Genomic DNA, 27,593 nt, shown 5'->3' with positions numbered 1-27,593 from the left:
GAAATCAGAGATCACAGAATAGAAGATCAACTAAAACTGGTCAACAGATACCTCTCAGGTTTTTACATGGATTATGCGAAATATACATCTACATCTACATCCATACTCCGCATGCCACCTGAAGGTGTGTGACGGAGGGTACTTTTAGTACCTCTATCGATTCTCCCTTCTATTCCAGTCTCGTATTGTTCGTGCAAAGAAAGATTGTTGGTATGCCTGTGTGTGGGCTCTAATCTCTCTGAATTTATCCTCAAGGTCTCTTCGTGAGATATTCGCAGAAGTGAGCAATATACTGATTGACTCCTCAGTGAAGTTATGTTCTCGAACTTCAACAAAAGCCCTACGAGCAGAGTCTTCCACTGGAGTTTATCTATCATCTCGGTAACGCTTTCGGGATTACTAAATGATCCTGTAGGGAAGGGCGCTGTTCTCCGTTGGATCTTCTCAATCTCTTCTATCAACCCTATCTGGTACGGATCCCACACCGGTGAGCAGTATTCAAGCAGTGGGCGAACAAGTGTACTGTTACCTACTTCCTTTGTTTTGTGACTGCATTTCCTAAGAATTCTTCCAATGAATCTCAGTCTGGCACCTGCTTTACCGGCGATTAATTTTATATGGTCATTCCATTTTAAATCACTCCTAATGCCTACTCCCAGATAATTTATGGAATTAACTGGTTCCAGTTGCCAACCAACTATACTGTAGCTATATGATAAAGGATCTTTCTTTCTATGTATTCGTAGCACATTACACTTGTCTACATTGAGATTCATTGCCATTCCCTGCACAATGCGTCAATTCGTTGCAGATCCTCCTGCATTTCAGTATAATTTTCTGTTGTCACAACCTCTCGATATACTACAACATTATCCACAAAAAGCCTCAGTGAACCTCCGATGTTATCCACAAGGTCCTTTATATATATTGTGGATATCAACGGTCCTGCGACACTCCCCTGCGGCACACCTGAAATTATTCTTACTTCAGAAGACTTCTCTCCAGTGAAAATGACATGCTGCATTTTGTTCTCTAGGAACTCTTCAATCCAACCACACAATTGGTCTGATAGTCCATATGCTCTTATCTTGTTCATTAAATGACTGTGGGAAACTGTATCAAACGCCTTGCGGAAGTCAAGAAACACGGCATCTACATAGGAACACGTGTCTATGGCTCTCTGAGTCCAGTGGGCGAATAGCGCGAGCTGGGTTTCACATTATCGTCTTTTTCGAAACCCATGCTGATTCCTACAGAGTAGATTTCTAGTCTCCAGAAAAGTCATTATACTCAAACATAATACATGTTCCAAAATACTACAACTGATCGACGTTAGATATATAGGTATATAGTTCTGCACATCTGTTCGACGTCCCGTCTTCAAAACGGGGATGACCTGTGCCCTTTTCCAATTTTTTGGAACGCTGCGCTCTTCTAGAGACCTACGGTACACCGCTGCAAGAAGGGGGGCAAGTTCCTTCGCGTACTCTGTGTAAAAGTGAACTAGTATCTCATCAGTTCCAGCTGCCTTTCCAGTTTTGACTGAAATTAATTGTTTCTCTATCCCTCTGTCATCTATTTCGATATCTACCATTTTGTCATCTGTGCGACAATCTAGAGAAGGAACTACAGCGCAGTCTTCCTCTGTGAAACAGCTTATGGGAAAGACATTTCGTATTTCGGCATTTACTCTGTCATCCTCTGTTTCAGTACCATTTTGGTTACAGAGTGTTTGGACATTTTGTTTTGTTCCACCTACCGCTTTAACAGACGACCAAAATTTCTTAGGATTTTCTGCCAAGTCAGTACATAGAACTTTACTTTCGCATTCGTTGAACGCCTCCCGCATAGCCCTCATCACACTAAATTTCGCTTCGTGTAATTTTTGTTTGCCTGCAAGGCTTTGGCTATGTTTCTGTTTCCTGTGAAGTTCCCTTTGCTTCCGCAGCAGTTTTCTAACTCGGTTCTTGTACCACGGTGGCTCCTTTTCATCTCTAACGATCTTTCTTGGCACATACTCTTCTAATGCGTAATGTACGATGGTTTTGAACTTTGTCCACTGATACTCAACACTATCTGTACTTGAGATAAAACTTTTATGCTGAGCCGTCAAGTACTCTGAAATCTGCTTTTGGTCACTTTTGCTAAACAGAAAAATCTTCCTACCTCATTTAATATTTCTATTTACGGCTGAAATCACCGATGCTGTAACCCCTATGTGATCGCTGATTCCCTGTTCTGCATTAACTGTTTCAAATAGTTCGGGTCTGTTTCTCACCAGAAGGTCGAATATGTTATCGTCACGAATCGGTTCTCTGTTTAACTGCTCAGGGTAGTTTTCAGATAATTCACTTAAAAAAGTTTCACTGGATTCGTTTTCGCTGCCACCCGTTATAAATGTTTGAGTCTCCCAGTCTATTTCAAGTAAATTAAAATCTCCACCCAAAACTATAACATGGTCGTTAAATCGACTCGAAATATTTTCCAAATTTTCCTTCAGGTGTTCTGCCACAACAGCTGCTGAGCCAGTGGGCCTATAGAGACATCCAACTGCCATGTTTGAGCGTGCTTTAACCGTGACCTTCACCCAAATTATTTCACATTTTGGATCTCCATAAAATTCCTTCGATACTATTGCACTTTTTATCGCTATAAACACGCCTCCCCTTTCACTGTCCAACCTGTCTCTGCGGTATACATTCCAATCTGAGTTTAGAATTTCATTACTGTTTACATCTGCTTTCAGCCAACTTTCTGTCCCTAATACTATGTGGGCATTGTGACCGTTTATTAATGAGAGCAGTTATGGGACCTTTCTATAGACGTTCCTGCAGTTTACTTTTACAACATTAATATTGTGATTCCCTGTTGCGTTTTGCCTACAGCTACCTTGTTGCGTCTCAGGAGACGTCTTGTCGGGAGGGAATTCCCTAACCTAAAAAACCCACATGTGCACTCCACACGTACTCCGATACACCTGTAGCCGCTTCCTGCGTGTAGTGCACGCCTGAACTATTCAGGGGAACCCTACATTTCTCCACCCGATAGCGGAGGTCGAGAAATTTGCACCCCAGATCTCCGCAGAATCGTCTGAGCCTCTAGTTTAAGCCTTCCACTCGGCTCCAAACCAGAGGACCGCGATCGGTTCTGGGAACGACACTACAAATAGTTAGCTCAAATTCCGGCCCGCGAGCGAGGCTTTCCGCCTTCACCAACTCCGCCAACCGCTTGTATGAACTGAGGATGACTTCTGAACCCAGACGGTAGGAGTCATTGGTACCGGCATGAGCAAATATTTGCAGTCGGGTGCACCCAGTGCTCTCTATCGCCGTCAGCTGGGCCTCCTCCACATCTCGGATGAGACCCCCCACCCCCCACCCCCCCGGCAAGCAGACAAAGTGAACAAATAAGTTGCACTTCTTCTGGCACTAGTTTATCAAAGGTCAGTGAAGCAACGACCAGCACCTTGTGACTGAGAAAAACGTGCAGGTCATTCCCATTTACAAGAAGGGTCGTCGGACAGACGTGGGTAATTATAGGCCCGTATCGCTGACGCCAGTCTGGTGAAACTGTGGAGGCGAGACGGGGGGAGGCGGGCGGGCAGGGAAGGGGGGAGGGGGGAGCGGGGGGGTGACGGGGGGCGGAGATGTGGGGGCGGAGACGGGGACTTGGGCGGGGGGCGACGGACTTGGGCAGTGGGGGACTTGGGCGGGGGGGACTTGTGCGGGGGGAGACGTGGGGGGAGACGTGGGGGGGAGGCGTGGGGGGAGACGTGGGGGGAGACGTCGGGTAGAGACGTCGGGTGAGACGTGGGGGAGAGACGTGGGGGAGAGACGTGGGGGAGAGACGTGGGGGAGAGACGTGGGGGAGAGACGTGGGGGAGAGACGTGGGGGAGAGACGTGGGGGAGAGACGTGGGGGAGAGACGTGGGGGAGAGACGTGGGGGAGAGACGTGGGGTAGAGACGTGGGGGAGAGACGTGGGGGAGAGACGTGGGGGAGAGACGTGGGGGAGAGACGTCGGGTGAGACGTCGGGTGAGACGTCGGGTGAGACGTCGGGTGAGACGTCGGGTGAGACGTCGGGTGAGACGTCGGGTGAGACGTCGGGTGAGACGTCGGGTGAGACGTCGGGTGAGACGTCGGGTGAGACGTCGGGTGAGACGTCGGGTGAGACGTCGGGTGAGACGTCGGGTGAGACGTCGGGTGAGACGTCGGGTGAGACGTCGGGTGAGACGTCGGGTGAGACGTCGGGTGAGACGTCGGGTGAGACGTCGGGTGAGACGTCGGGTGAGACGTCGGGTGAGACGTCGGGTGAGACGTCGGGTGAGACGTCGGGTGAGACGTCGGGTGAGACGTCGGGTGAGACGTCGGGTGAGACGTCGGGTGAGACGTCGGGTGAGACGTCGGGTGAGACGTCGGGTGAGACGTCGGGTGAGACGTCGGGTGAGACGTCGGGTGAGACGTCGGGTGAGACGTCGGGTGAGACGTCGGGTGAGACGTCGGGTGAGACGTCGGGTGAGACGTCGGGTGAGACGTCGGGTGAGACGTCGGGTGAGACGTCGGGTGAGACGTCGGGTGAGACGTCGGGTGAGACGTCGGGTGAGACGTCGGGTGAGACGTCGGGTGAGACGTCGGGTGAGACGTCGGGTGAGACGTCGGGTGAGACGTCGGGTGAGACGTCGGGTGAGACGTCGGGTGAGACGTCGGGTGAGACGTCGGGTGAGACGTCGGGTGAGACGTCGGGTGAGACGTCGGGTGAGACGTCGGGTGAGACGTCGGGTGAGACGTCGGGTGAGACGTCGGGTGAGACGTCGGGTGAGACGTCGGGTGAGACGTCGGGTGAGACGTCGGGTGAGACGTCGGGTGAGACGTCGGGTGAGACGTCGGGTGAGACGTCGGGTGAGACGTCGGGTGAGACGTCGGGTGAGACGTCGGGTGAGACGTCGGGTGAGACGTCGGGTGAGACGTCGGGTGAGACGTCGGGTGAGACGTCGGGTGAGACGTCGGGTGAGACGTCGGGTGAGACGTCGGGTGAGACGGGGGGTGAGACGGGGGGTGAGACGGGGGGTGAGACGGGGGGTGAGACGGGGGGGGTGAGACGGGGGGGTGGAGACGGGGGGGGGGAGACGGGGGGGGAGACGGGGGGGGAGACGGGGGGGGAGACGGGGGGGGAGACGGGGGGGGAGACGGGGGGGGAGACGGGGGGGGAGACGGGGGGGGAGACGGGGGGGGGAGACGGGGGGGAGACGGGGGGGAGACGGGGGGAGACGGGGGGGAGACGGGGGGGAGACGGGGGGGAGACGGGGGGAGACGGGGGGAGACGGGGGGGAGACGGGGGGGAGACGGGGGGAGACGGGGGGGAGACGGGGGGGAGACGGGGGGGAGACGGGGGTGAGACGGGGGTGAGACGGGGGGAGACGGGGGGGAGAGACGGGGGGGGGAGACGGGGGGGAGAGACGGGGGGGAGACGGGGGGGAGACGGGGGGGAGACGGGGGGAGACGGGGGGGAGACGGGGGGGAGACAGGGGGGAGACGGGGGGGAGATGGGGGGGAGGCGGGGGGGGGAGACGGGGGGGAGGCGGGGGGAGGCGGGGGGGGAGGCGGGGGGGGAGGCGGGGGGGAGACGGGGGGGAGACGGGGGGGAGACGGGGGGGGAGACGGGGGGGAGATGTGGGGGAGACGGGGGGAGACATCATGTGATAAGTTCTCAATGTGAATTCTCTCAACGTCACTAGTTAAAACGGTAATATTGAACCCACTAGACACTGTATAAAATTCTCAAAATACTCTGCTGAACGGGCTTTTTACCGCGCTGAAATGTTTTCTGCTTCGTCTGCGTGGGCTATCCACAGGACTTCGCACGTACCGAAGTGTACTTAACTGGCGCGGACGATCCGCAACGTGGACGGTTAACCATCCCAGCTGCTGTGCAGTTCTCCTAAAGAATACGTTACTGTCGACCATGAGTGGACCGTGGACCATCCACCTAAGTGTGCAAAAGTTCTTAACTTGTGGAAGAAATTAGAGTTGCACATCATTTTGTGAATGGTTACGGGACTTCTGTACAGTAAGGGCTCAAATGTCGCATTTAACGGAAGAAATTCGACAAATCTGAAAGCATTTCCGGGAGTAGCGAAGAAAATGTTATAGGGCCACTACTATTTACAGTCTGTATTAATGTTCTGGTGGATAATGTTAGGAGGTCCGTGAGGCTATTCACGAAAGACTGCAGCATCAGAAGACACTAACGAATTGCAGAACGACTTGCATAGTGTTGACAATTGATGCAGGAAGTTGCAGTTGGCTCTGAACGAAAATAAATATAAAGTTTACACCATAATTAGGCGAACAGATCCACTGCTGTTCGATTAAACTATAAGTGACATATCATTGAAACTATCGTAACTACCCGAAGCGATGAAACTGCTATTAGAACATAAAATATTCAGCATCAGAGATAGATGCAAGACAGATTCATTGGGAGAAAGTTAAGGAATGTAGTTCATCCACGAAAAAAGTGGCTTACAAAATTCATTTTCGGCCTATTGTTGAGGAATGTTGGTCAGTTTCGAACACTTGTCAAACACGATTAATAGAAGAGGTAGAGAGGAGCCAGCAATGGAAAATAGCGTATTTCATCACGGGACTGTTTACTCGAAGCGAAAACGTTATGGAGATGATCGGCAAACTCTTGTTGCATACGCTGCAAGAGAGACGTTTTGCATTACGTAGAGGATTTCTCTTGAAATTTCGAGAGCTTACTTCCAAGAAGCTAAGGACAACATATTACTTCCTCTCACATACGTCTCGCGAAATAGTCACGACGAGGAAATCAGCGAACTGAGACGTCATACGGAACATTACCGACAGTCGTTGTTCCCAAGCACCACTAGTGGTCGGAACAGGAAAGGGGACATAGGATTGTGGTACCCTACGTTACACACCGTAAGGTGGGTTGCACAGTACACGTGTAGCTGTAGGTAACTTCGTTTATGATGGATTCCGACCAATATGTTTACATCAGCACTGCTGAAACAGTTCTTAAAATAGATAGGTAATTTGTTTGAAAGTTGGAGTAGATTTAAATATTCCAAGAAGTATGGCGTAATTTAAGATGGAGCACGATGTCGGAACGTACGAGTAGAAGGTAGCAGCTGCTATTCGACTGTCGTCTGTTCAGGTAAATCTGCATCAGCTGCAATGGTTAAGTCAAAATACAGCAAACCTAAGTATGGACAGCCTGCCAAACAAGTGTACCCTGACCCTACCAGAAGTGAATCTATAGCTAAATCTTCGTTCAGTCGAATCATCCGAAAATACTGCATGAATGAGGCGTACAAGAAGTCTCGTGACGTGCCAACAAATATATTTGCTGTTCTATCTTCGACTCGAAGTAAACTTGTATCTTCAAAAATTTTTGCTAGAACATGAAACATCTTGATTATGTAGTGCATTGAAGCAATTGTATTCAATAGCTTGTGCTAGGAAAAATTACCGAAAGGGTTTTGAGGCTGGAAGGAAATTCGATTTAGAAGAGTATTTAAAATTGCCATAACAGGGAATCCGTCCTTTGCTCTGTTTGCGAAATCAGTTTCACCAATTCAGTTAAAAAGTACGTCGTTTCATTATATAGTATTTCGATATCTCGGTTGATACAAGGCTTATGCTAATTACAGACAGAACTTAATTATATACCCGTTGTAAGGGTACCGATACTTTTGCTAATAATCGACCACAGCCACGTACTTCCAGTGACTACCATATCGGCGGCTAAAAGGTTCCAGAAGGAATAGCCATGCACCGTTAGGCTTAGAGTCCCGTACTTGCCTGTAGGCTTCAGGAGACATGCAGGAGTAGGTCAGGATTAGGGGATGAATCGAAGATTGCGTCGGGTTACGGCCCCAATGTCGGGGAAATTATACACTCCTGGAAATTGAAATAAGAACACCGTGAATTCATTGTCCCAGGAAGGGGAAACTTTATTGACACATTCCTGGGGTCAGATACATCACATGATCACACTGACAGAACCACAGGCACATAGACACAGGCAACAGAGCATGCACAATGTCGGCACTAGTACAGTGTATATCCACCTTTCGCAGCAATGCAGGCTGCTATTCTCCCATGGAGACGATCGTAGAGATGCTGGATGTAGTCCTATGGAACGGCTTGCCATGCCATTTCCACCTGGCGCCTCAGTTGGACCAGCGTTCGTGCTGGACGTGCAGACCGCGTGAGACGACGCTTCATCCAGTCCCAAACATGCTCAATGGGGGACAGATCCGGAGATCTTGCTGGCCAGGGTAGTTGACTTACACCTTCTAGAGCACGTTGGGTGGCACGGGATACATGCGGACGTGCATTGTCCTGTTGGAACAGCAAGTTCCCTTGCCGGTCTAGGAATGGTAGAACGATGGGTTCGATGACGGTTTGGATGTACCGTGCACTATTCAATGTCCCCTCGACGATCACCAGTGGTGTACGGCCAGTGTAGGAGATCGCTCCCCACACCATGATGCCGGGTGTTGGCCCTGTGTGCCTCGGTCGTATGCAGTCCTGATTGTGGCGCTCACCTGCACGGCGCCAAACACGCATACGACCATCATTGGCACCAAGGCAGAAGCGACTCTCATCGCTGAAGACGACACGTCTCCATTCGTCCCTCCATTCACGCCTGTCGCGACACCACTGGAGGCGGGCTGCACGATGTTGGGGCGTGAGCGGATGACGGCCTAACGGTGTGCGGGACCGTAGCCCAGCTTCATGGAGACGGTTGCGGAGACGGTTGCGAATGGTCCTCGCCGATACCCCAGGAGCAACAGTGTCCCTAATTTGCTGGGAAGTGGCGGTGCGGTCCCCTACGGCACTGCATAGGATCCTACGGTCTTGGCGTGCATCCGTGCGTCGCTGCGGTCCGGTCCCAGGTCGACGGGCACGTGCACCTTCCGCCGACCACTGGCGACAACATCGATGTACTGTGGAGACCTCACGCCCCACGTGTTGAGCAATTCGGCGGTACGTCCACCCGACCTCCCGCATGCCCACTATACGCCCTCGCTCAAAGTCCGTCAACTGCACATACGGTTCACGTCCACGCTGTCGCGGCATGCTACCAGTGTTAAAGACTGCGATGGAGCTCCGTATGCCACGGCAAACCGGCTGACAGTGACGGCGGCGGTGCACAAATGCTGCGCAGCTAGCGCCATTCGACGGCCAACACCGCGGTTCCTGGTGTGTCCGCTGTGCCGTGCGTGTGATCATTGCTTGTACAGCCCTCTCGCAGTGTCCGGAGCAAGTATGGTGGGTCTGACACACCGGTGTCAATGTGTTCTTTTTTCCATTTCCAGGAGTGTATATAGCTGAAGAAATATTAGTTTGGTTAAGATTATGAGAATTGCGGCGAATAAAGACAGTGTTTACATGAATGGACAAGAAGTTTTGTGAATTTATAAGCGAAGCGTCGAAAGTTGTAAATGGAAAAGAGAATCGTGCAATATCACGTGAGGGGCAGCCATCGTTAAGGGAAATTTTGATATAATTGGATACGGAAAGAAGCCATATTATTTAATGAATGAGCTAGATAGACCGTTAAATCTCTCTGAATCTAAATTAGAGGTGAATCCCTTCGTTGCTGCTACACTGGATGACTGTTGGGAGGGGGTATGAGACAGACTAGGGACCTTATACCTCATTCAAAGACAAACGAACTGTGTTAAAATTGATATACTGTTATCATTACATTCCTATTGTTAATTATGGATCCCTGTGGGCTAGGCTTAGGAAACAGAGCGTATATCAGTTGAGGCTCACAGTAAAATTCAGTAGCCGTCTACATATCTGGGCGTCACACTACATCGTACTTTGACGTACAAACAGCATTGTGAGAATACGAAATTGAGTGAGGGCGGAAGGCGGAGAAAAATATCCTTCGCAAGATCAGTGTCAGCACGTGGAGCTCTCGACCACAAACACTGAGAACGACGGCACCAGCTACATATTACAGTGCTGTAGAGTATCCGTGACCAGTCCTGCGGAAGAAAGAAACCAATATTGTTGACAAGGCGCTACACGAAACACGTCATTACATCTTGCTTGAAACCAGTGCATCTTGTAGAACTCCACCATCTCGAAGGAAAAGCGCCTACAGATATTCGTCGTGAAGTAACAGACAACGCAGAGAGAACAATTTTGACGTATTAGGATATCCATCCACTAAGTGGGCAGGTTCCAGCTGCTTAAAGGCTGAGATCGAGAAGTAGTTTCATCAAGATCACTTCAGTCCTATTACAGCAAGGATATAATTGTGGATTTGCCGACTTGAGAATATTTCTATCTGGCCGCTACCTTTGGAAACCCTCCGAGATGGGTATGAACAGAATTGGATCGTATGGAGGTCACTCACACTTCTTCCTCCTGAAGCTGTAAGATCCACGTGTAATCTCTAGAAATTGATCTTCACTGTCTATATCGCCAACTGTGACTGTGGGGAAACAAAGACCACGGAGCCCGTACTAGAGTGTCAACTACCCGCTGCATCTTGCACGGAAGATAGTCTTCTTGCGACTCGGAACACAACTGACGTTGCAAGATTTTGGTCCAGAGTAGGGAAGCTTCATAATTAGTTCTTTGATTTAACGGTGACGACCTTGTAATGTATATGTTTCTGTCGTCAATACAGAGACTGTCCGATTGCCGCTAGAATAAAATCACCAGAAAGGGGTGTGTTGAGTCTATGCCTTCCCTACTTACTATCATTTTTCTAAAACCTCATTTCGGTATCTCCGACCATTTACGAAATGAAAAAGGTTGTTAGTCTCATGCGACCACCAGATATCACATATGTCGTTAATACGATTACATATTAGTAACTGACGAAAACCAAAATTTAGGTACACGGTACAATGAATGGAGAACTCTGTAGCTAGATGATAGGAGGAATGTGGGCCTGGTAGCTTTTCTGATGAATTTCCCTTATGAAGTGGACGAGAAGGTTTGATCACCAGGACAAATTTGTAAGTTGGTGAAAGTTATGTTGATTCTACTGAAGCATTGTCTCCGCAGCTGTAACAACATGGCGAGGAGTGGTATCTGCCCTTTTCGTCTGTACTCAAACCTATTCGCAAGGCGTTCGCCACGCTTTGAGTTAGCGTGTTTTACATGCAGTGTGCTTAAGCAAGCCCACGTGGATGGGTATCTGGTGCGTAGACTTCGCAAACTTTACGGCTCCGTAGCAACTTCACGAGAAGAGGCGGGGCCGGGTGAGACGACTCGGGTGGCGTGGAAGGGGTGGGTACATAAGAGGAACAATGGCACGCGCCGGAGGACAATTACGGGGTGTCAGCTCCAGTAATTAGAGCGCCAGGGCCCCGGGGCCGGGCTTGTTAGTGCTGAACCGGGGGCAGCTACTCGCACGCACCACGCACCGCACACCGAGCCACCCAGCGGAGCAGACCTGGAAGGGCAGAAGCAAGTGCCGAGCTGTAACCAAGGCGGCGCTTTCCCTTCTTGAACGACAGCACTTCGTGCACCGTATCCGAGAGATATCGATTCGTATCGCAGACAAGAGGTATAAATTTGAGCCAACCCTTAACCCAGTGTTAGGAACGGAGAGGGTGTGGCATTACTCTGAGCTACATTTCACTCTAGACTGAGCAACCCGACAGAACTCTGCATTTTCGCAATATCAATAACCGCCGAGGAATTGAATGAAGTTTTGAAAACAGATTCGAGGAAATGATGACAAAAAATCTGAGACGTTTAAGCATACAGCCCATCATTGTTGGACCTGTCAGTTAATCTCGGCGTGCGAATATGTAACGGAAGTGTGGCATACTACTACATACCCACATTAACTTCGCTTTTTACAAATGGCTCTGAGCACTATGGGACTCAACTGCTGAGGTCATTTGTCCCCTAGAACTTAGAACTAGTTAAACCTAACCAACCTAAGGACAGCACACACATCCATGCCCTAGGCAGGATTCGAACCTGCGACCGTAGTGGTCTCGCGGTTCCAGACTGCAGCGCCAGAACCGCGCGGCCACTTCGGCCGGCGCTTTTTACAATCCATGAATTCCAGAGAGGTAAGAAACCGATAAGATTCATTAAACAATTAAAAATAAAGGAGGCTTACGTGAATGGAAACGTTAGAGATCTAAATCTCACATCTCACGTCCTTAAAATCTGACAGAATCCTTGAATACTGCCTGCCTCAAATTATCTCATCAACAGAAAATCAGTTTGTATCCATGCAGGAATGGGGACCACGACTCCTATTGATCCAATCAGGCAAAATCTTTGGTTGGTATTTCTCGAAGGAATGGGGACCACGACTGCTATTGATCCAATTAGGCAAAATCTTTGGTTGGTCTTTCTCGATGGTGTACTCGACAAGGAACCTGGGTGCACGAATGCCAAAACGTCATTTAATCGGATGGATCCAGGTTCTGTTTATAGCATCATGATGATCGCATCCGTGTTTGGCGACATCACGGTGAACACACATTGGAAGCGTGTATTCGTCATACACCATCGCAGGCGCTCCTGTCTGTGATGCAGCGTCAAGGGTAGCCGCACCCATGGTCTCCGAGCTGATAGTCCATGCTGCTGCAAACGTCGTCGAACTGTTCGTGCAGATGGTTGTTGTCTTGCAAACGTCTCCATCTCTTGACTCAGGGATCGAGACGTGGTTGTACGATCCGTTACAGCCATGCGGATAAGATGCCTGTCATCTCGACTGCTAGTGATACGAGGCCGTTGGGATCCAGCACGGCGTTCCGTATTACCCTCCTGAACCCACCGATTCCATATTCTGCTAACAGTCATTGGATCTCGACCAACGCGAGCAGTAATACCGATACGATAAACCGCAATCGCGATAGGCTACAATCCGACCTTTATCAAAGTCGGAAACGCATTTCTCCTCCTTACACGAGGCATCACATCAACGTTTCACCAGGCAACGCCGGTCAACTGCTGTTTGTGTATGAGAAATCGGTTGGAAACTTTCCTCATGTCAGCACGTTGTAGGTGTCGCCACTGGCACCAACCTTGTGTGAATGCTCTGAAAAGCTACTCATTTGCATATCACAGCATCTTCTTCCTGTCGGTTAAATTTCGCGTCTGTGGCATGTCATCTTCGTGGTGTAGCAATTTTAATGGCCAGTAGTGTAATAATTCCACTATCGTGAAACCTTTTCATGCAATGGTGAAGATTCAAAAATCGCGTGCACGGGTACCGCATGCTCTAAGCCAAAATAGGAAAAATAAGTGGGTGGCAGTATGTGTATCATTCCTTGGTTGTCATCAGCTGGCTGTCGAACAACACTGACGATGTATCTCCTGTTTCGTTAATGATAACGAGACATGGTGTCTTTATGCTAGCCTATGGAAAAGAAAAGAATGATTGAGCGCAAACAAAGCAGCAACTCCCAGCACACAAACATGCTCTCATCCACAAAAGATAATGTTATCCGTCTGGCGAACAGTGACGGGGTGGTGTAGTGCTAATTGCTTCCTCTATGTGTGGCCATCACTGCTGACGTTAAATGTCAACAACTGAGACGTCCTGCAGACAAAATCCAAGGACAACTACCGGAAGGCTGCACGAAGTGACGCAACGCCACGATAACGTCCGCTCGCATTTGCTACACTGCCAAAAAAACTATATACAGGAACTGTGTTGCGAAGTTATTCCGCACCAGTGTTATTCACCTGATCTTGCATCTTCAGATTTTCGCCTTTCCCGCTGTCTGTCGAACAACTTAAAGGAACTTCCTTTCCGGATGAAAATGCTCTCCGAACATGACTCGACGAGTTCTTCGCCTACTACAGTCGCGGAATGGAAAAGTTAAAGCAGCATTGGAAAACTGTTGTAAATACTGAAGGAGAATATATTATTGATTAAAGTGTCTGTTATGTGCCTCTGTTGTGCTTAACAAATTTATGGAAAAACGCCACAACTAACGCAACAATCCAATAGAAAAGGTGTTTCACTGAGTATCAGAAATAATAATGTGGCAACCTTTGTATACACACCACGTCCCAGGAATTATACACGTCTTATCATAGACAGGCAAAACGACATCCAAAATAAATTATCCTAAGCAAAATATCCTAAGGCTCCTATTCTTTAATGTTGTAAGGAATTATCTAGCCGGAAGGATACAGAAAGCAACATAGTGGAATATTCTGTAAGGAAATAATACAGCCATTATGTCTGAAACTTTCAGGAAATTCAAGAGAATCTTGAGGAGACGAGGAAGGCACATGAAACAGATAGCTTACGCATCAGCAGATCAACGATTCCGTTCATGAAACACAACTCAGGAAACGATACTACACAAACCACACACATCAAACCTGGCAGCGTCATACTTCCAGGAATTAATAATGCTAAGTACCTTTGATCACCAATACCACAGCACGGATCAGTACAAGCAGACATAATTCAAGGAATGTCTGGCAGGAACAAGCGACGCATACTTTCAAGGGTTCTGTGTAATGCGAAAGTGCGCGTAGAAACCAAAGAGAGAATTTATAACATAGCTGTAAGACCGGTGGTATATTATGGCAATAAAGTCACGGCAACAAAAAGGACGCACAGAGACAAGATCCATATGACAGAAAGATAGCATATTACGACTTTCGAGCGGAGTAAGGCTGAAAACACGTAAGATAATAAATATATATAATCTCATATTCAATGTACACGAAAGAAATGTTTTCTTCATTTCATCGTTACCTATGCGATTAATTCTGACTGTCGGTACCAACAACACTCATGAAATTCGACATTTCTATATTTTCAGTTCCTGGATGTAATCCAGCTGTAAGGTAGACATTGGCTATAAGCTGAAATACACATATCAAAAAAGTTTTGCATCACCTCAGTTCCGAAACCTGTACAGAAAACTGGAACACAGCTCAACATAAATATTATTTCCGCTCTTTTTATTGCTCAAGGAAACCACACATTGCATGTTCTACCACCATACAGCGAGACCTTCAGAGGTGGTGTTCCAGACTGCTGTACACACGGGTACCTCTAATACCCAATAGCACCTCCTCTTGCATTGATGCGTGCCTGTATTCGTCGTGGCGGACTATTTACAAGTTCATCAAGGCACTGTTGGTCGAGACAGTCTCACTCCTCAACGGCGATTCGGCGTAGATCCCTCAGAGTGGTTGGTAGGTCACGTCGTCAATAACAGCCCCTTTCAATCGATCGTAGGCATGTTCGATAGGGTTCATATCAGGAGAACATGCTGGCCACTCTAGTCGAGCGATGTCGTTATCCTGAAGGAAGTCATTCACAAATGTGCACGATGGGGGCGCGAATTGTCGTCGATAAAGACTAGTGACTCCCCAATATGCTGCCGATATGGTGGCACTATCTGTCGGAGGATGGCATTCACGTATCGTACAGCCGTTATGGCGCTTCCATGACCACCAGAGGTATACGACGGCCTCACATAATGCCAGCCTAAAGGAGCAGTGAACTTCCACCTTGCTGCTCTCGCTGGACAGTGTGTCTAAGATGTTTAGCTTGACCGAATAGCCTCCAAACACGTCTCTGACGATTGTCTGGTTGAAGGCATATGCGACACTCATCGGTGAAGAGAACGTGATGCCATTCCTGAGCGGTCTATTCGGCATGTTGCTGGGCCCATCTGTACCGCGCTGATTTATTATGTTGGGTGGAAAAAACTCAAGTCAGAAAGTGAGGTACTTCATGTCATTTCTACGTTATGACATAGGGCACATACAGCGTATTTTTAGGCACTGACGAATCACGTTGTCTGCAGACTGACAGAAGATGAAGGAGATTTCTGGTATCCAATTTAATTCTGTCGACTTTAGGAGTGTCTGTATTGTTCCCAGTCGAATTCTTTCTGCGTTATCATTCTTTAATGTGACCTTTACCAGCAGTTTCCTCATCCCTGAACAATTTTGGTCGAATATATTGTTTATTTCTATCTGCAATGTTCATTCAATTATATGTAATTCAGGTATACCGCAATACGCTGTTCAATACCACTTTTTTTTATCTGTTCGGTCAGCCTCACACTGCAGAGGTCAAAAAGAAATTGTTCCACTGAATGTGAAATGCTCATTCAGTAATAAGTTAACATGCACGCAACATCTGGCAGTTCTATTGCTCGCACTACTTTCTGTGTGACTGTTCATTTGCTAAGGTCAGTGTCATGCAACATTTGCTCTGTCGTAAGCTTGGTGCGTTTTGAAATATTTTTATGAAGGTTTAAAGGGATATACACAAGATTATAAATAAACTGCTCGCGACCATTGCTTTATGCATACCAACGCGAGACGAGGTGGTACGCTGTTTATTGTAATAATCAAGAACAAAGCGCCAAAACGTGCCACTACGGTCTTTGAAAACTGAGTAATCTGTTACAAACAGGAAATACGCAATCTGACATGGTGCAGTAGAATCACGGGTATGTCGTTGCATACACCTTTGTTTCTCGTTTACATTGAAAGAGTCTGAAAGAGTGCGATGTGACAGGCTGGAAATAACATCAGTAAGTATCATCCAGTCAAAGGAAAGTCGAAGTAACTGACTGTTTGTCCAGTACCGAGCGAGGTAGCGCAGTGGTTAGACACTGGACTCGCCTTCGGGAGGACGATGGTTCAATCCAGCGTCCGGCCATCCTGATTTAGGTTTTCCGTGATTTCCCTAAATCGCTCCAGGCAAATGCTGGGATGGTTCCTTTCAAAGGGCACGGCCGACTTCCTTCCCCGTCCTTCCCCAATCCGATGAGACCGATGACCTCGTTGTCTGGTCTCCTTCCCCAAAACCACCAATGTTTGTCCAGTAAAGGTTGACTGGTCAATGTACCAGTTTGTTTAAGTTAACGTATTTAAATTTCTATAGACATTACAGCAGTTCCTTTGAATGGCACTGCCAGAAGGCGATTTCTAAAACCCGTAATTATTCACAGTAATGTGAAAGAATTGTTTATGAGAAATAAGCGGTATCATTTCAGGGACAGCCAGTATAAAAACGAAAAAGATGACAGTCGATTTTCTGATGACTACTCGATCTGTTAATGTAGTTAAAAGATGTTAGTTGAAGAGTCGCACGAGTCACTCCTCGTCCTACAGTATCCCGCAAGTTCTCTATTGGATGTCGTGCTGGCCAGGGAAGATACTGAACGTCTTGCAGATTATATTGTGTTTCACGGGCGAGCGTTGACCTGTTGGAACCACAGATTGCGTTACTGTTGCAAGAATGGCAAAAATAAGAGTCCTACAACACTTTGCATGTACCGAGTGCTGGTTAGTGTCCCCTCCAGAAACATCGGAGATCACGAGAGACCACGAGGTCTGGGGTGGGACAATTGTGTCTTGGATGAATCAACTCTATGAGACAGCGCTCTTCTACGTCGTACGCACAAGTGACCATCACTTGCGGACAGGGAGAATCTGATTTCATTGCTGAGACCAAAGCGTAACATTCCGTCTTCCAAGTGATCATCTGACGGCACCACATGACGATAGTGCACCGTGAGTGCATGACGGGCTAGAGGTGTGCGTACCAGTAGTTCCACTGTTAATAGCCGGTTCGAACAGTTCATGTCACACGTCTGGGTTCACAAGCCCTCTTATCTGTGCTGTGGTAGCTATACATTCTCCCACTGTTAACCCTACAATATGGCGATCTTGGTTTACATCTGCGCTGTGTGGACGCCGAAAACCTCGTCTACGGGTGTGATAATGTTCACTGATACCAGCATCGCTGCGCAACCGATGGAACACGTCCAACTTTTGCTACAGTTCTTTGGAAGGACCATCCTATCAGTCGCCAGACCACAATTTGACCCATTTCCAACTAGCTCCGTTGGCTGTAGGAAGAACGAGTGCATCTCCATGGTGCAGTTGTCTGCTTGCTTCACATGCTTGCACCACATTGAATCTTCTGGTTGTGAGTACACCATTTTAAAGGGTAAACATAGATGGCGCGCTGGTAGCTACGGCAGAACGGTCTGTTTGCTAATGACGTTGAAACCATTATCAGTATATCAGTTATCCCCAGGGGGGCATATGCCATCATCAGACAAAAGTCGACGTCGTCTTTCCAGGTGTACCAATTTTTTTCTGGTCGTGAAAGATAGAAAGAAAAATTCTGAAAAGTTGTACAATTACATGAGATGCTTTTGAATTACAAGGATAATTATCAGTTGTAGGGGGATTATGCTGATTTAGTCACAGAAACCATATATAGCAACGGAATGCTTAAAATTTGGTCTTGAATGATAGTAATGTATAATATTTTCTGTCAAAGTTCGGAAGTCGAAGTTTTTATATAGCTGTCCAAAACATCCCACGAAGACAGACTGAAAAGAGAAGGAATTTTCTTAATGCATGTTCTTCGCCAGACAAAAAAGTATGCTATGCATCAATGTTAGCTATATTACTGATAATATCAGGACGTACCCATATAATGTGAAATTGACCATTATATGTCAAGACAGGTGGATCCACCAGTTTAAAAGAAGGTGGGAGTATTTGGTTGACAGCAGGCAAGCAGTAACACCAGGACGGATCTGTGTGGAGGGCTCAGTAACTTCGAACATAGCGTAGCGGCACCACCGTTTAGGATAGGGAAAGTTAGTTTTGTGCAATATTCTGAGCACAAGTTATAGCCAGGTGCGGGCCAGATTGCAGTGAGTTACTCATACAATAGAGGACACAGAACCGTCAAATTGCTGAGAGAGTGTACGTAACGGTTTTGCATGTCACAAATCACAGGCAGAAGGGGCCCCACTGGCCAACCTAGCATGTCATGAGTACGTGACGCAAAGCAGCTTGTATGGCAAAACAGAGGTGCACAGCCGCGTATAAATAGGCGGAGGTTTCTAACGAGATTCATTCAAGTGTGGCAGCTCTCCTGGATGGCGGGGCGTGTCACACCACCAGCTACAAGCAGCAGCAGATGCGGTGCCAGCATTCCAGTCCATCGCGGGTCGCTGGTTCGTTCCTCTGACGTCGATGCAGGGTCTGTAGCCAGCTAGTGGTGGACCACTCCACGGCTTGCTACCACGGGCGGTCGTCCTGGCTTCCTAGACACGACGGGGGCATCCCGAGGTGATGGCCCCAGATTCGGACGCCGGATTGCGGGCACTTGCTGTCGCTGTGATCTCAGCTACATTGTCGAGAAGGACACAGCTGGCTACCTGCGGCTCTCACCAAGCAGCGCTGAGTCAGCAGGATGCAGAACATTGCGTCAACTGCCGGAATCCTGACGACGCCACAACTCGGCTGGCCAAGGCTGGCTCGACACAGCATTGCGTTGCATGGGCCGATGGGGTGTTTCCTAAGAATTGCGGGACCCTGTGATGCAGATCTAGGTGTACGAGGGCACTATGGTTGGAAACAATAAATCATTTGGAAAGCTCGGACGAGTCTCAATACGGTGCCTACTATCTCTTCCCGATATATTTGATCATCCCGATACATTCAGTGGTAGGAGTTACCACTACAATAGACTTGTCGTTTGATGTCACCTGAGTAACAAATACATCAGTGATATTACAGTCTTTCTAAAGCTGCCCAAGAAGACTGTTGGTGATGTGTTTGTGAAGTCGAAATGCGTAGGAGAAACCACAGCTAAATCAAGATAAGACTCGTGTCACTATTGACCGATAAGCAGCGTACACTGCGTAAGCTCATTGTTAAAAATGGCACGAAATAAAGGGAAGCAATCACTTGTGAGTTCCAAAATACTACCAGCAGTCCAGATAGCGTAATGTCTGCGCATAGGATGTTTAAAGAATGTGGTACAGTGGTCGAGCAGCCCTTTATAAGCCACATATTTCTGTAGCCAGCGACACTGGAGGTGTTGTGAACAGCGACACCAGTGGATAGAAGATGACTGGAAACTAGTGACGTACCACAGTATCACAGTATACCCTACTGCAGCCCGTTAGGATTGTTTGGGTTTGACGAATCCTGGAGAGCGTTACCTGCCATCATGTGTAGTGCCAACAATGAACTACAGAGGAGATGGTGTTACGGTGTGGGGGTGTTTTTCTATAAGTGCGGAATGGCATTAGTACATTGTACTGCATACGGTAGGGACAGTTAGGGTACTGTGATCATTTGTACAAGCAATGAAGCACCCTGTCATAGTGCTGCTTCTGTGAAGCAATGATTTGGTACTATAACATTCTTGTAACGGTCTTGCCTGTCCCGAGCGCCGATCTGAACCCAGTGAAACACATTTTGGAATGCGTCAAAACGTTGACTTAGCTCCAGACCGCAGTCTCCGATATCAATACCTTCTCTGGTTTTGGCCCTTGAGGAAGAATGACGGTCCATCACAAACACACAGACACCGCATTGAAAGTATCCCCAGAAGATTTCAAACCGTCATAAAGGCGTTGCCCTTATTAATGTCAGGACACTTTTAGTCTTGTTTTGAGAGAGGACTATAAGAAAGGTAGTCAACATGCAGCAGTGATTTCGAAGGCTCAGCGAATTATGCACAAAATGTGGAAAGCAGGCGTATGGCAGAAATATGTACTGCACTTAATAATATCTGCTAGGAACATTGACGGATCCACTCACATACCAGGAGACGTTTTAGAATGATTTTTAGAATGAGCTATGGAGGTCAGATGTTTTCTTAGCGCTCGTAGAGCCAATTTGTTACTGATGCCAGACCAACCAAAGTTTTTCGCTCTGTTCTAACGTCAATATTACAGAAGACAGAGAACCGTCGTATCTGATCAGCGAATAGAGTTTTTTCCCATGCTGTTCGGAAGCTTTTGTACTGGACAAAGTCAGTTACTTCGGCTTTACTTTGACTGGATACTATTGCTAATGTTGTTACTAGCCTGTCGCATCGCTCTCTTTCAATGTCTAAACGTGAAATCCAATGTCTGTGTGCGATACGGGATTTCTACTCACAACGCAACGACACGTCTATTTTTGCTCTCTATAATAGATTCCTCAGTTTTCTAGGCCTATAGCTGCAGATTTTGGCGCTTTGTTCTTCATTACTCCAATGAGCAGCTCCCCACGACATCTCGCGTTGGTATGCATAACGTAATGGTTAAGACGTGCCAAACGCATGGTGACAGAAACCAAACTAGTCTTTGGCATATTTAGTCGCACTCAAATTCTCACCTGGCTTGTCAGCTGTACGATTGACTGTATGCCTGAGTCAGTGTCTGTGCAACCAGCCGTGAAGGCTACACCATGTACTAATACGGGTGTTTCATCGTGGATCGATGCCTGGTACCTCAGAATCGCTTTTGCTGTTCATCTGTAAATATAATCGCTTCATGTATTTCATATGCAATGTTGCAACAACAAACCTTGAATGACTGTAAGCCTCTAAGAATGTCTACAATATTTTTTTCAGTCAGTGCATATCTTATTCTGAAGCTACTACGTATTTTAATATTTTACTGTACGTGTATCCAGTTTTTATCGGTGTATTTATAAGCTCATTGCCAATTTCATTCTAGTGCGACGCTACAATTTTTTCACATCTCTTTCGACCAACACTTACCTCATATGACTTTGTCACAGTTTGATGTCTACAAATGACGGCCAAAAAGACAAAGCGTGGACTGTTGGGAAATAAAAGTTCCTGTACATCATTAGTACCTCCTTCTGTCAAGCACCAAAATGAGATAAAAACTCACAAACTATTTTATACTTCGGGAAGAGGCAACTGCTGAACTCCGCTAAAAGCTGGTAAAACTGTTTTATATTCAAACACAACCGGTTTCGCGGCCTAAAGCCGCATCATCAGGTGCAACAACGATTAAAGACAGTAAGCATATCAATCGCTCCTAGGCTACCGACTATCGCTCTCCATAGTATTGACGATATTCTCTGAATTGCAAATTTTTACTAGGAGCGTTTAACTTTGTTGCACTTGATGATGCGGCTTTAGGCTGCGAAACCAATTGTGATTTAATAAACAACAATCTTACCACTGTCAGAGGAGTTCTTCCTAACATCAAAATAAGAACTGTTGTAAGGCTAGTGTGCATGATAAGTCATTTAAGAGGTTTTACTGAAAGCATTCAAGACACTATTATTATGTTCCTATCCAACTGAAATTAATATTGTTCACCCTTAACTACTAATAATTTTAAATACGTTGTTAACTACAAAGATGTAGTAATAGCTACTGCTATCATTCTTGATTGGAAAGAATCGAATTCAGTTTCATATGACTCTGAATAGTGCTTTTACAGGAAAAATGACGAGATGCAATTTATGACTGACATTTTACTTAAACAGCTTCGGGATATCGTAGCTTGGTTCGTGCACTTCCGTAGCCGCATGGTCAACGCGACAGAGCCTTATGTGGGGGACATGGGTTCGATTCCCGGTATTGCCACGGGTTATTTCCTTTTGTGCGAGCCCGCATCTCGTGGTCGTGCGGTAGCGTTCTCGCTTCCCACGCCCGGGTTCCCGGGTTCGATTCCCGGCGGGGTCAGGGATTTTCTCTGCCTCGTGATGGCTGGGTGTTGTGTGCTGTCCTTAGGTTAGTTAGGTTTAAGTAGTTCTAAGTTCTAGGGGACTTATGACCACAGCAGTTGAGTCCCATAGTGCTCAGAGCCATTTGAACCATTTGAACCTTTTGTGCGAGGACTGGACGGGAGTGCACTAAGCCTCGAGATGCCAACTGAGGAGCTACCCGATTGAGAAGTGGCAGCTCCAAGATCGAAACGTCGACGACGAAAGCAAGTGCAGTGTGCTAACCCCATCCCCCTCCATACGGCTTCTGATGATGAATGAGTGAGAATGTCACGGCAGTCAGTCGATTATTGAGTGGTCTTAAGGACCTGACTGTGGAGTTTGCTTTCGTTTAATAGCTTAATGTCGTTAGGTTTTTCAACATTGCTTCAGCCCCACCTTTAACCAATTTATTATGAATATGTGCAGTCAATCTGCAATAAGAAAAGAGTGAGAACGCAGACACAGAAGGCAACACACACATGAGGGACAGTGTAACAAAATGAAGAGACGAACATTTAGCGTTTTGCTGAAGATATAAAAGTCATACTGAAATCGAAATCAGAATGTCATGTTTTAAGTAGGTTTGGTTTTTTTTAACCACTCCATGCACAAATATGTGCCACACCACAATCTCAAGCAGATTTAGTTCCTTATTCGCATCCAAATAACCTGTTTACTCTCCTCTTATGTCATCGATGTGGTTAGTACACTATGGGACCACACACCAGCTTGTCCTTATGCCCATTAATATGTAACTATAGCACTTTGCCGCGGATAAATTAATTCGTCACCGACAATATTAATTCAAATTTTCGTGTTGAAAATCTGCTTCAATTTCTTTCATTTCGGGTCTTGTATCTGCACGCAGCTGCATTCAGTTGCTAGAATTCAGTAAGTGCAGTGAAAGCGGATCGCAAATACTGCATTCCTTTACAAAATTATCGCTATGTGCGAGACTATAAATAATTTTTGTGAAGACTGAAATGACTAGCTGTCAGTAAAATATACTCTGCCTTATCCAACGAGGAAATGCATGGATTTCAAATAGTCTTATAGCAGCTAATGTTTACCTTTCCTAGAAGCCAGTAGATGTATTAATTTTGGAGGAGACTTTTTGAAATAATTTGGATCTTATGAGATCTCAGGCTTTCCCGGCGAATGTGCTGTATCCAAGGTTCTCGGGTGTCCGGCCGGATCCGTTCGTCGAAGTTCCACGATATTTCGGCGGATAACCGTTCCGCCATCATCAGGTGATGCTGATGGCATCAGCACCACCTGATGATGGCGGAACGATTATCAGCCGAAATATCGTGGAACTTCGACGAACGGATCCGGCCGGTCAATCGACTTATGGCTATTGTTACCAATTAATATTTTCCCCACTCTGGTTTCAGGAAACAGGCGAATAATATTCCTCCGTGGTAAATTTATTAAATGGAATTGGTGGCAGCCATCTTTGCCCATGTTTCTCTGTTACTAGTCGATACCATGAACAGATGGCGTTTCACTTGATATGTCCTACACCTAAACACAAATTGGAAGGGAAACTGTACAGCTGATTAATGAAAGGATAGGATGAGGCTCTTGGGCCACGAATGGTCAAACACCTGTTGTCATGGGTAGAAGAAGTGGATCTTTTATCGGATACATTCACAAAACAGCTTCCACCTCTAAAGTATCTCCAGCCATCTAAAAAGTTCTGAAATAATCACTTACAAAATAGATTCAAACACACCAAATGACACACATAATAAATGTCCTTTAGAAGAATGAACTGCTGAATAAAGTAACATGGGACATTTCACAGACTTAACAATCCTTCACCAAACATACAGCCAATAAAAAATAAAATACAGTTGTATGAAGTTGAGCTACAATCTCTGAGCTGCACTTAAGTTCACATCTGTGAGCACTGGTGGAGATATACAGAAATATAATGTGTAGTTGTATAAGGGTATAAGATGACAGACTCTCAATGTAAGATTATTTTAGATAGTGGAGGATCATGCATTTGTATCAGAAAAGGAACATACGTTAGATCAAGACATGACACTATAGTATATGAAGACAAACATTTTGAAACATCAGCTGATGAACTGATGGAGCTTGACGTCAGCGAAGAATTAATTATTTTGTGTGTGTATCAGTAGGTCAGTGGTAACATGGACACGTTTTCCAGTAAATTAACAGTAGTTGTAAGTAAAATCTCAAGTACAGGAGTCAGTATAATGTCGTGGTAGACAGAAATATAAAACTAGTAGTAGGTTATAAATGTCCATCAGTAATCGACCATGTGGACACCGATATAGACAGGGGAATGTGTGGCGTAGCTACGAAAGATCTTGAAGTGTCGTACGATTTCCGCCAAGGGAGGAGGGTAAAATCGAGTATAAAGAAGTCCCTAAACTGCATGCTTATAAAAGACATTTATTAGAAATAAAAACACAAGCTATTTTAAGAGAATTAGGAAACCACCCTCGGTATGGCATATACAGAGAAACAAACGTAAATGGAAAATTTTATAAATTCTTAACATCCTTAACTGCACAAAAAGATTTATAGGAAAGTGCTAATTGCTTCAAAAAATTCATCTAATGACAAAACAACATACATCACTGGTAATAAAAGCAAATCTCTGCAGAAATTCATTCAAAAGGAAACAGGAAGACACAATCTAAAGTATAATAACGTAGTGATAAAGGAGGAGCATAATGATCCGCAACACCTCGCAAACTGTGTGAATCGTTTTTCAAGTACTGCAGAGAAATTTCAACAAAAATTTCCCAGTATCAGTGTATCACCTGTAAACAATGATGTTAGCAGTGTATCACTGTAAACAATGATGTTACTGCTAACCACAGATCACGAAGCCAGTAAAACTGTACATAACCTAAAAAACTTAAAGTGAGTACAGGTAGGCTTAGATGCACCAATGTGTGTGCCGAAGCAACGCATACGGAGTATACAAGCTCCTTAAACAACATAATAAACGAATCATCCACATTGGGAAACTTCGAGAGTATTTCAATTGGGCAAGAGCTCTATCTCTACTAAAGAAAAGTAATTCAGAAGATATAGAAAATTGCTGGCTCATTCGAGTATTTTCACAATTCTCAACAATAACCGAATGAATTATGAAAGATAAATTAACAAAGTACTTGAATAAGTACAATCTTTTGAATGAACGGCAGTTTGGTGGCCCAGAGGTGATGGAATTCAAGCAGATAGGGCATAAGAAGCAGAGATAACACCTACCTCAAATGAGTCTAAAATTTTAGTAGTACACTTACCAGAATCAAAATTCATTAATATAGGAGTTCCTCAGAGTAAGAAATTAGTACAATGTTTCTCATGATCTATTTCAATGACTTTACCAATAATGTAAACCACGAGGAAAAAATTCTCTTTGCCTACGACAGCAGTATCTTAGTCAATGAGAAAATAAGAACCCACATGAAACCCCCAAGAAAGTACACAGTTTATCAATGTGCAATAAAATGACACTGAACATAAAGAAACTAAATGCTATGAATTTTCGTTTGAAGACAATGACAGTGTTAAAAGAAGATATCACCTTTATAAACTCCGTAACAAACACAAAATTTATAGGAATGAAAATTCATTCTCAGTTGAAGAAGTGCAGACACACAAACATACTTGCAAACGGAGTCGAACACCACGTTATGCCCTTGGAGTCCTGTCAAGAGTGAGTGTCAGACAGTGTCTTATAGTTAGGCCCTATTTACAAGTACACTCAATTCTTAGCTTTCGAATTTTTTCTGGGAAACAAATGAACAAAATATGAACATGTTTCCCAAACTGCAGGAAAGAACGATATAGTAATATGCAAAAATAGCAGTCGATCTCATTGCAAAGATCTGTTCAAAACATGATGGATTTTAACTAGACCATGTGAGTACATTTATCAGTCAGAAGTTAGTATCAAAAGTAACATTGATAATTACTGCACAAACAGCTCTGTTCGTCACATTGGAATAAGAACAAGACGGAACTAACATTTATCAAGAAAGAATAATCATAATACTTAAAATAGTATTTTCAACCCTTGAATAAAAGTGTGCAATAAATTGCCCAAGAGTATTAATAAGATTACCCAAAGAAACTTATTTATAAAGACAATAAAAATGTACCCATTAAACAATAAATTCTTTAAATTCAAGGATTATTTAGAGAACATAGAGTAGATGTTTGATAAAAATGTAACACTTATAAGCAATAATAAAGTTAATAAACGTATGTGATTTCACATACACTTTCATAATTTCTTCAATTTTTTTTTTCTTTTCTGGAAGAGCTTACTCTCAAAGGTATTTAACGTGTAATTTTAAAATCTTATCCTTCTTCTGAGCTCGATGTCTCAGTCGTTATAAAGGAATACTGTCAGAGTTGCTTAGTTTATGCCGTGGCAACTTTTGAAAACAGATATAGTCGTTGTGACGTTGACATCGGCTGATACTGTGACTGTTTTTACATTATGAAACAATGTGTATATCGTGTGTGTAGTGTGTGTAATGACTAGGAGACAGAAATGAATGAACAGTGTTTTACTGGTCTTCCACATTATTAAATAACTTCCTTGTAAAATAGTATTGTATACTAGGAATCAACAAAAAAAAATATTTTAAACAGACTGTCCTTGTATTTCGGAGGGTTCCAGTCTTCATCTTGCCATCCCGAGTTAGGTTTTCCATTGTTTCCCTAAATTACTGCAGGCAAATTCTAGGATGGTTTCTACTATAAGGCCATGGCAGACTTCTTGTCCCATGCTTCTCAAACTAGATCTATATATTTGTAGATACCTGGATATATTATGTTATTTTGTGTTAAAATAGCAAGTGTTACGTTACCGTTTCTCCAAACTGTTCCGTAGATGACGTAAAACCCGATTGAAAAATTCAAATCAAATAGGAATAAATTAATCTCTATCAGTAAATGAAAGATGAATCTTTACTGCTGACTGCCAGTACTTAACTAAGTAGATTACAATTTCCCATATTTAACTGTATGAACACCTGAAAATAAGCTTCTATGAAACCATGTTACACTTGCGAGCCCTGATTTCTC

The 27,593-nt window shown here is 45.6% G+C and overlaps 1 protein-coding gene across 1 annotated transcript in view; it reads left to right on the top strand.

The window, feature by feature from the left end:
- The window catches only part of LOC126263373 (uncharacterized transmembrane protein DDB_G0289901-like), a 175,313-nt gene that overhangs the window by 31,367 nt on the left and 116,353 nt on the right, over positions 1-27,593 (top strand). Inside the window, exon 3 of the mRNA XM_049960464.1 lies at positions 3,962-5,078. Coding sequence (XP_049816421.1) covers positions 3,962-5,078 — 1,117 coding nt within the window. The remainder of the gene's footprint in view (positions 1-3,961; positions 5,079-27,593) is intronic.

Source organism: Schistocerca nitens, chromosome 6, assembly GCF_023898315.1.
Source record: "Schistocerca nitens isolate TAMUIC-IGC-003100 chromosome 6, iqSchNite1.1, whole genome shotgun sequence".
NCBI lineage: Eukaryota > Metazoa > Arthropoda > Insecta > Orthoptera > Acrididae > Schistocerca > Schistocerca nitens.
The sequence above is the reverse complement of the archived record's forward strand: the minus strand, read 5'-3'. Positions and strand labels throughout refer to the sequence as shown.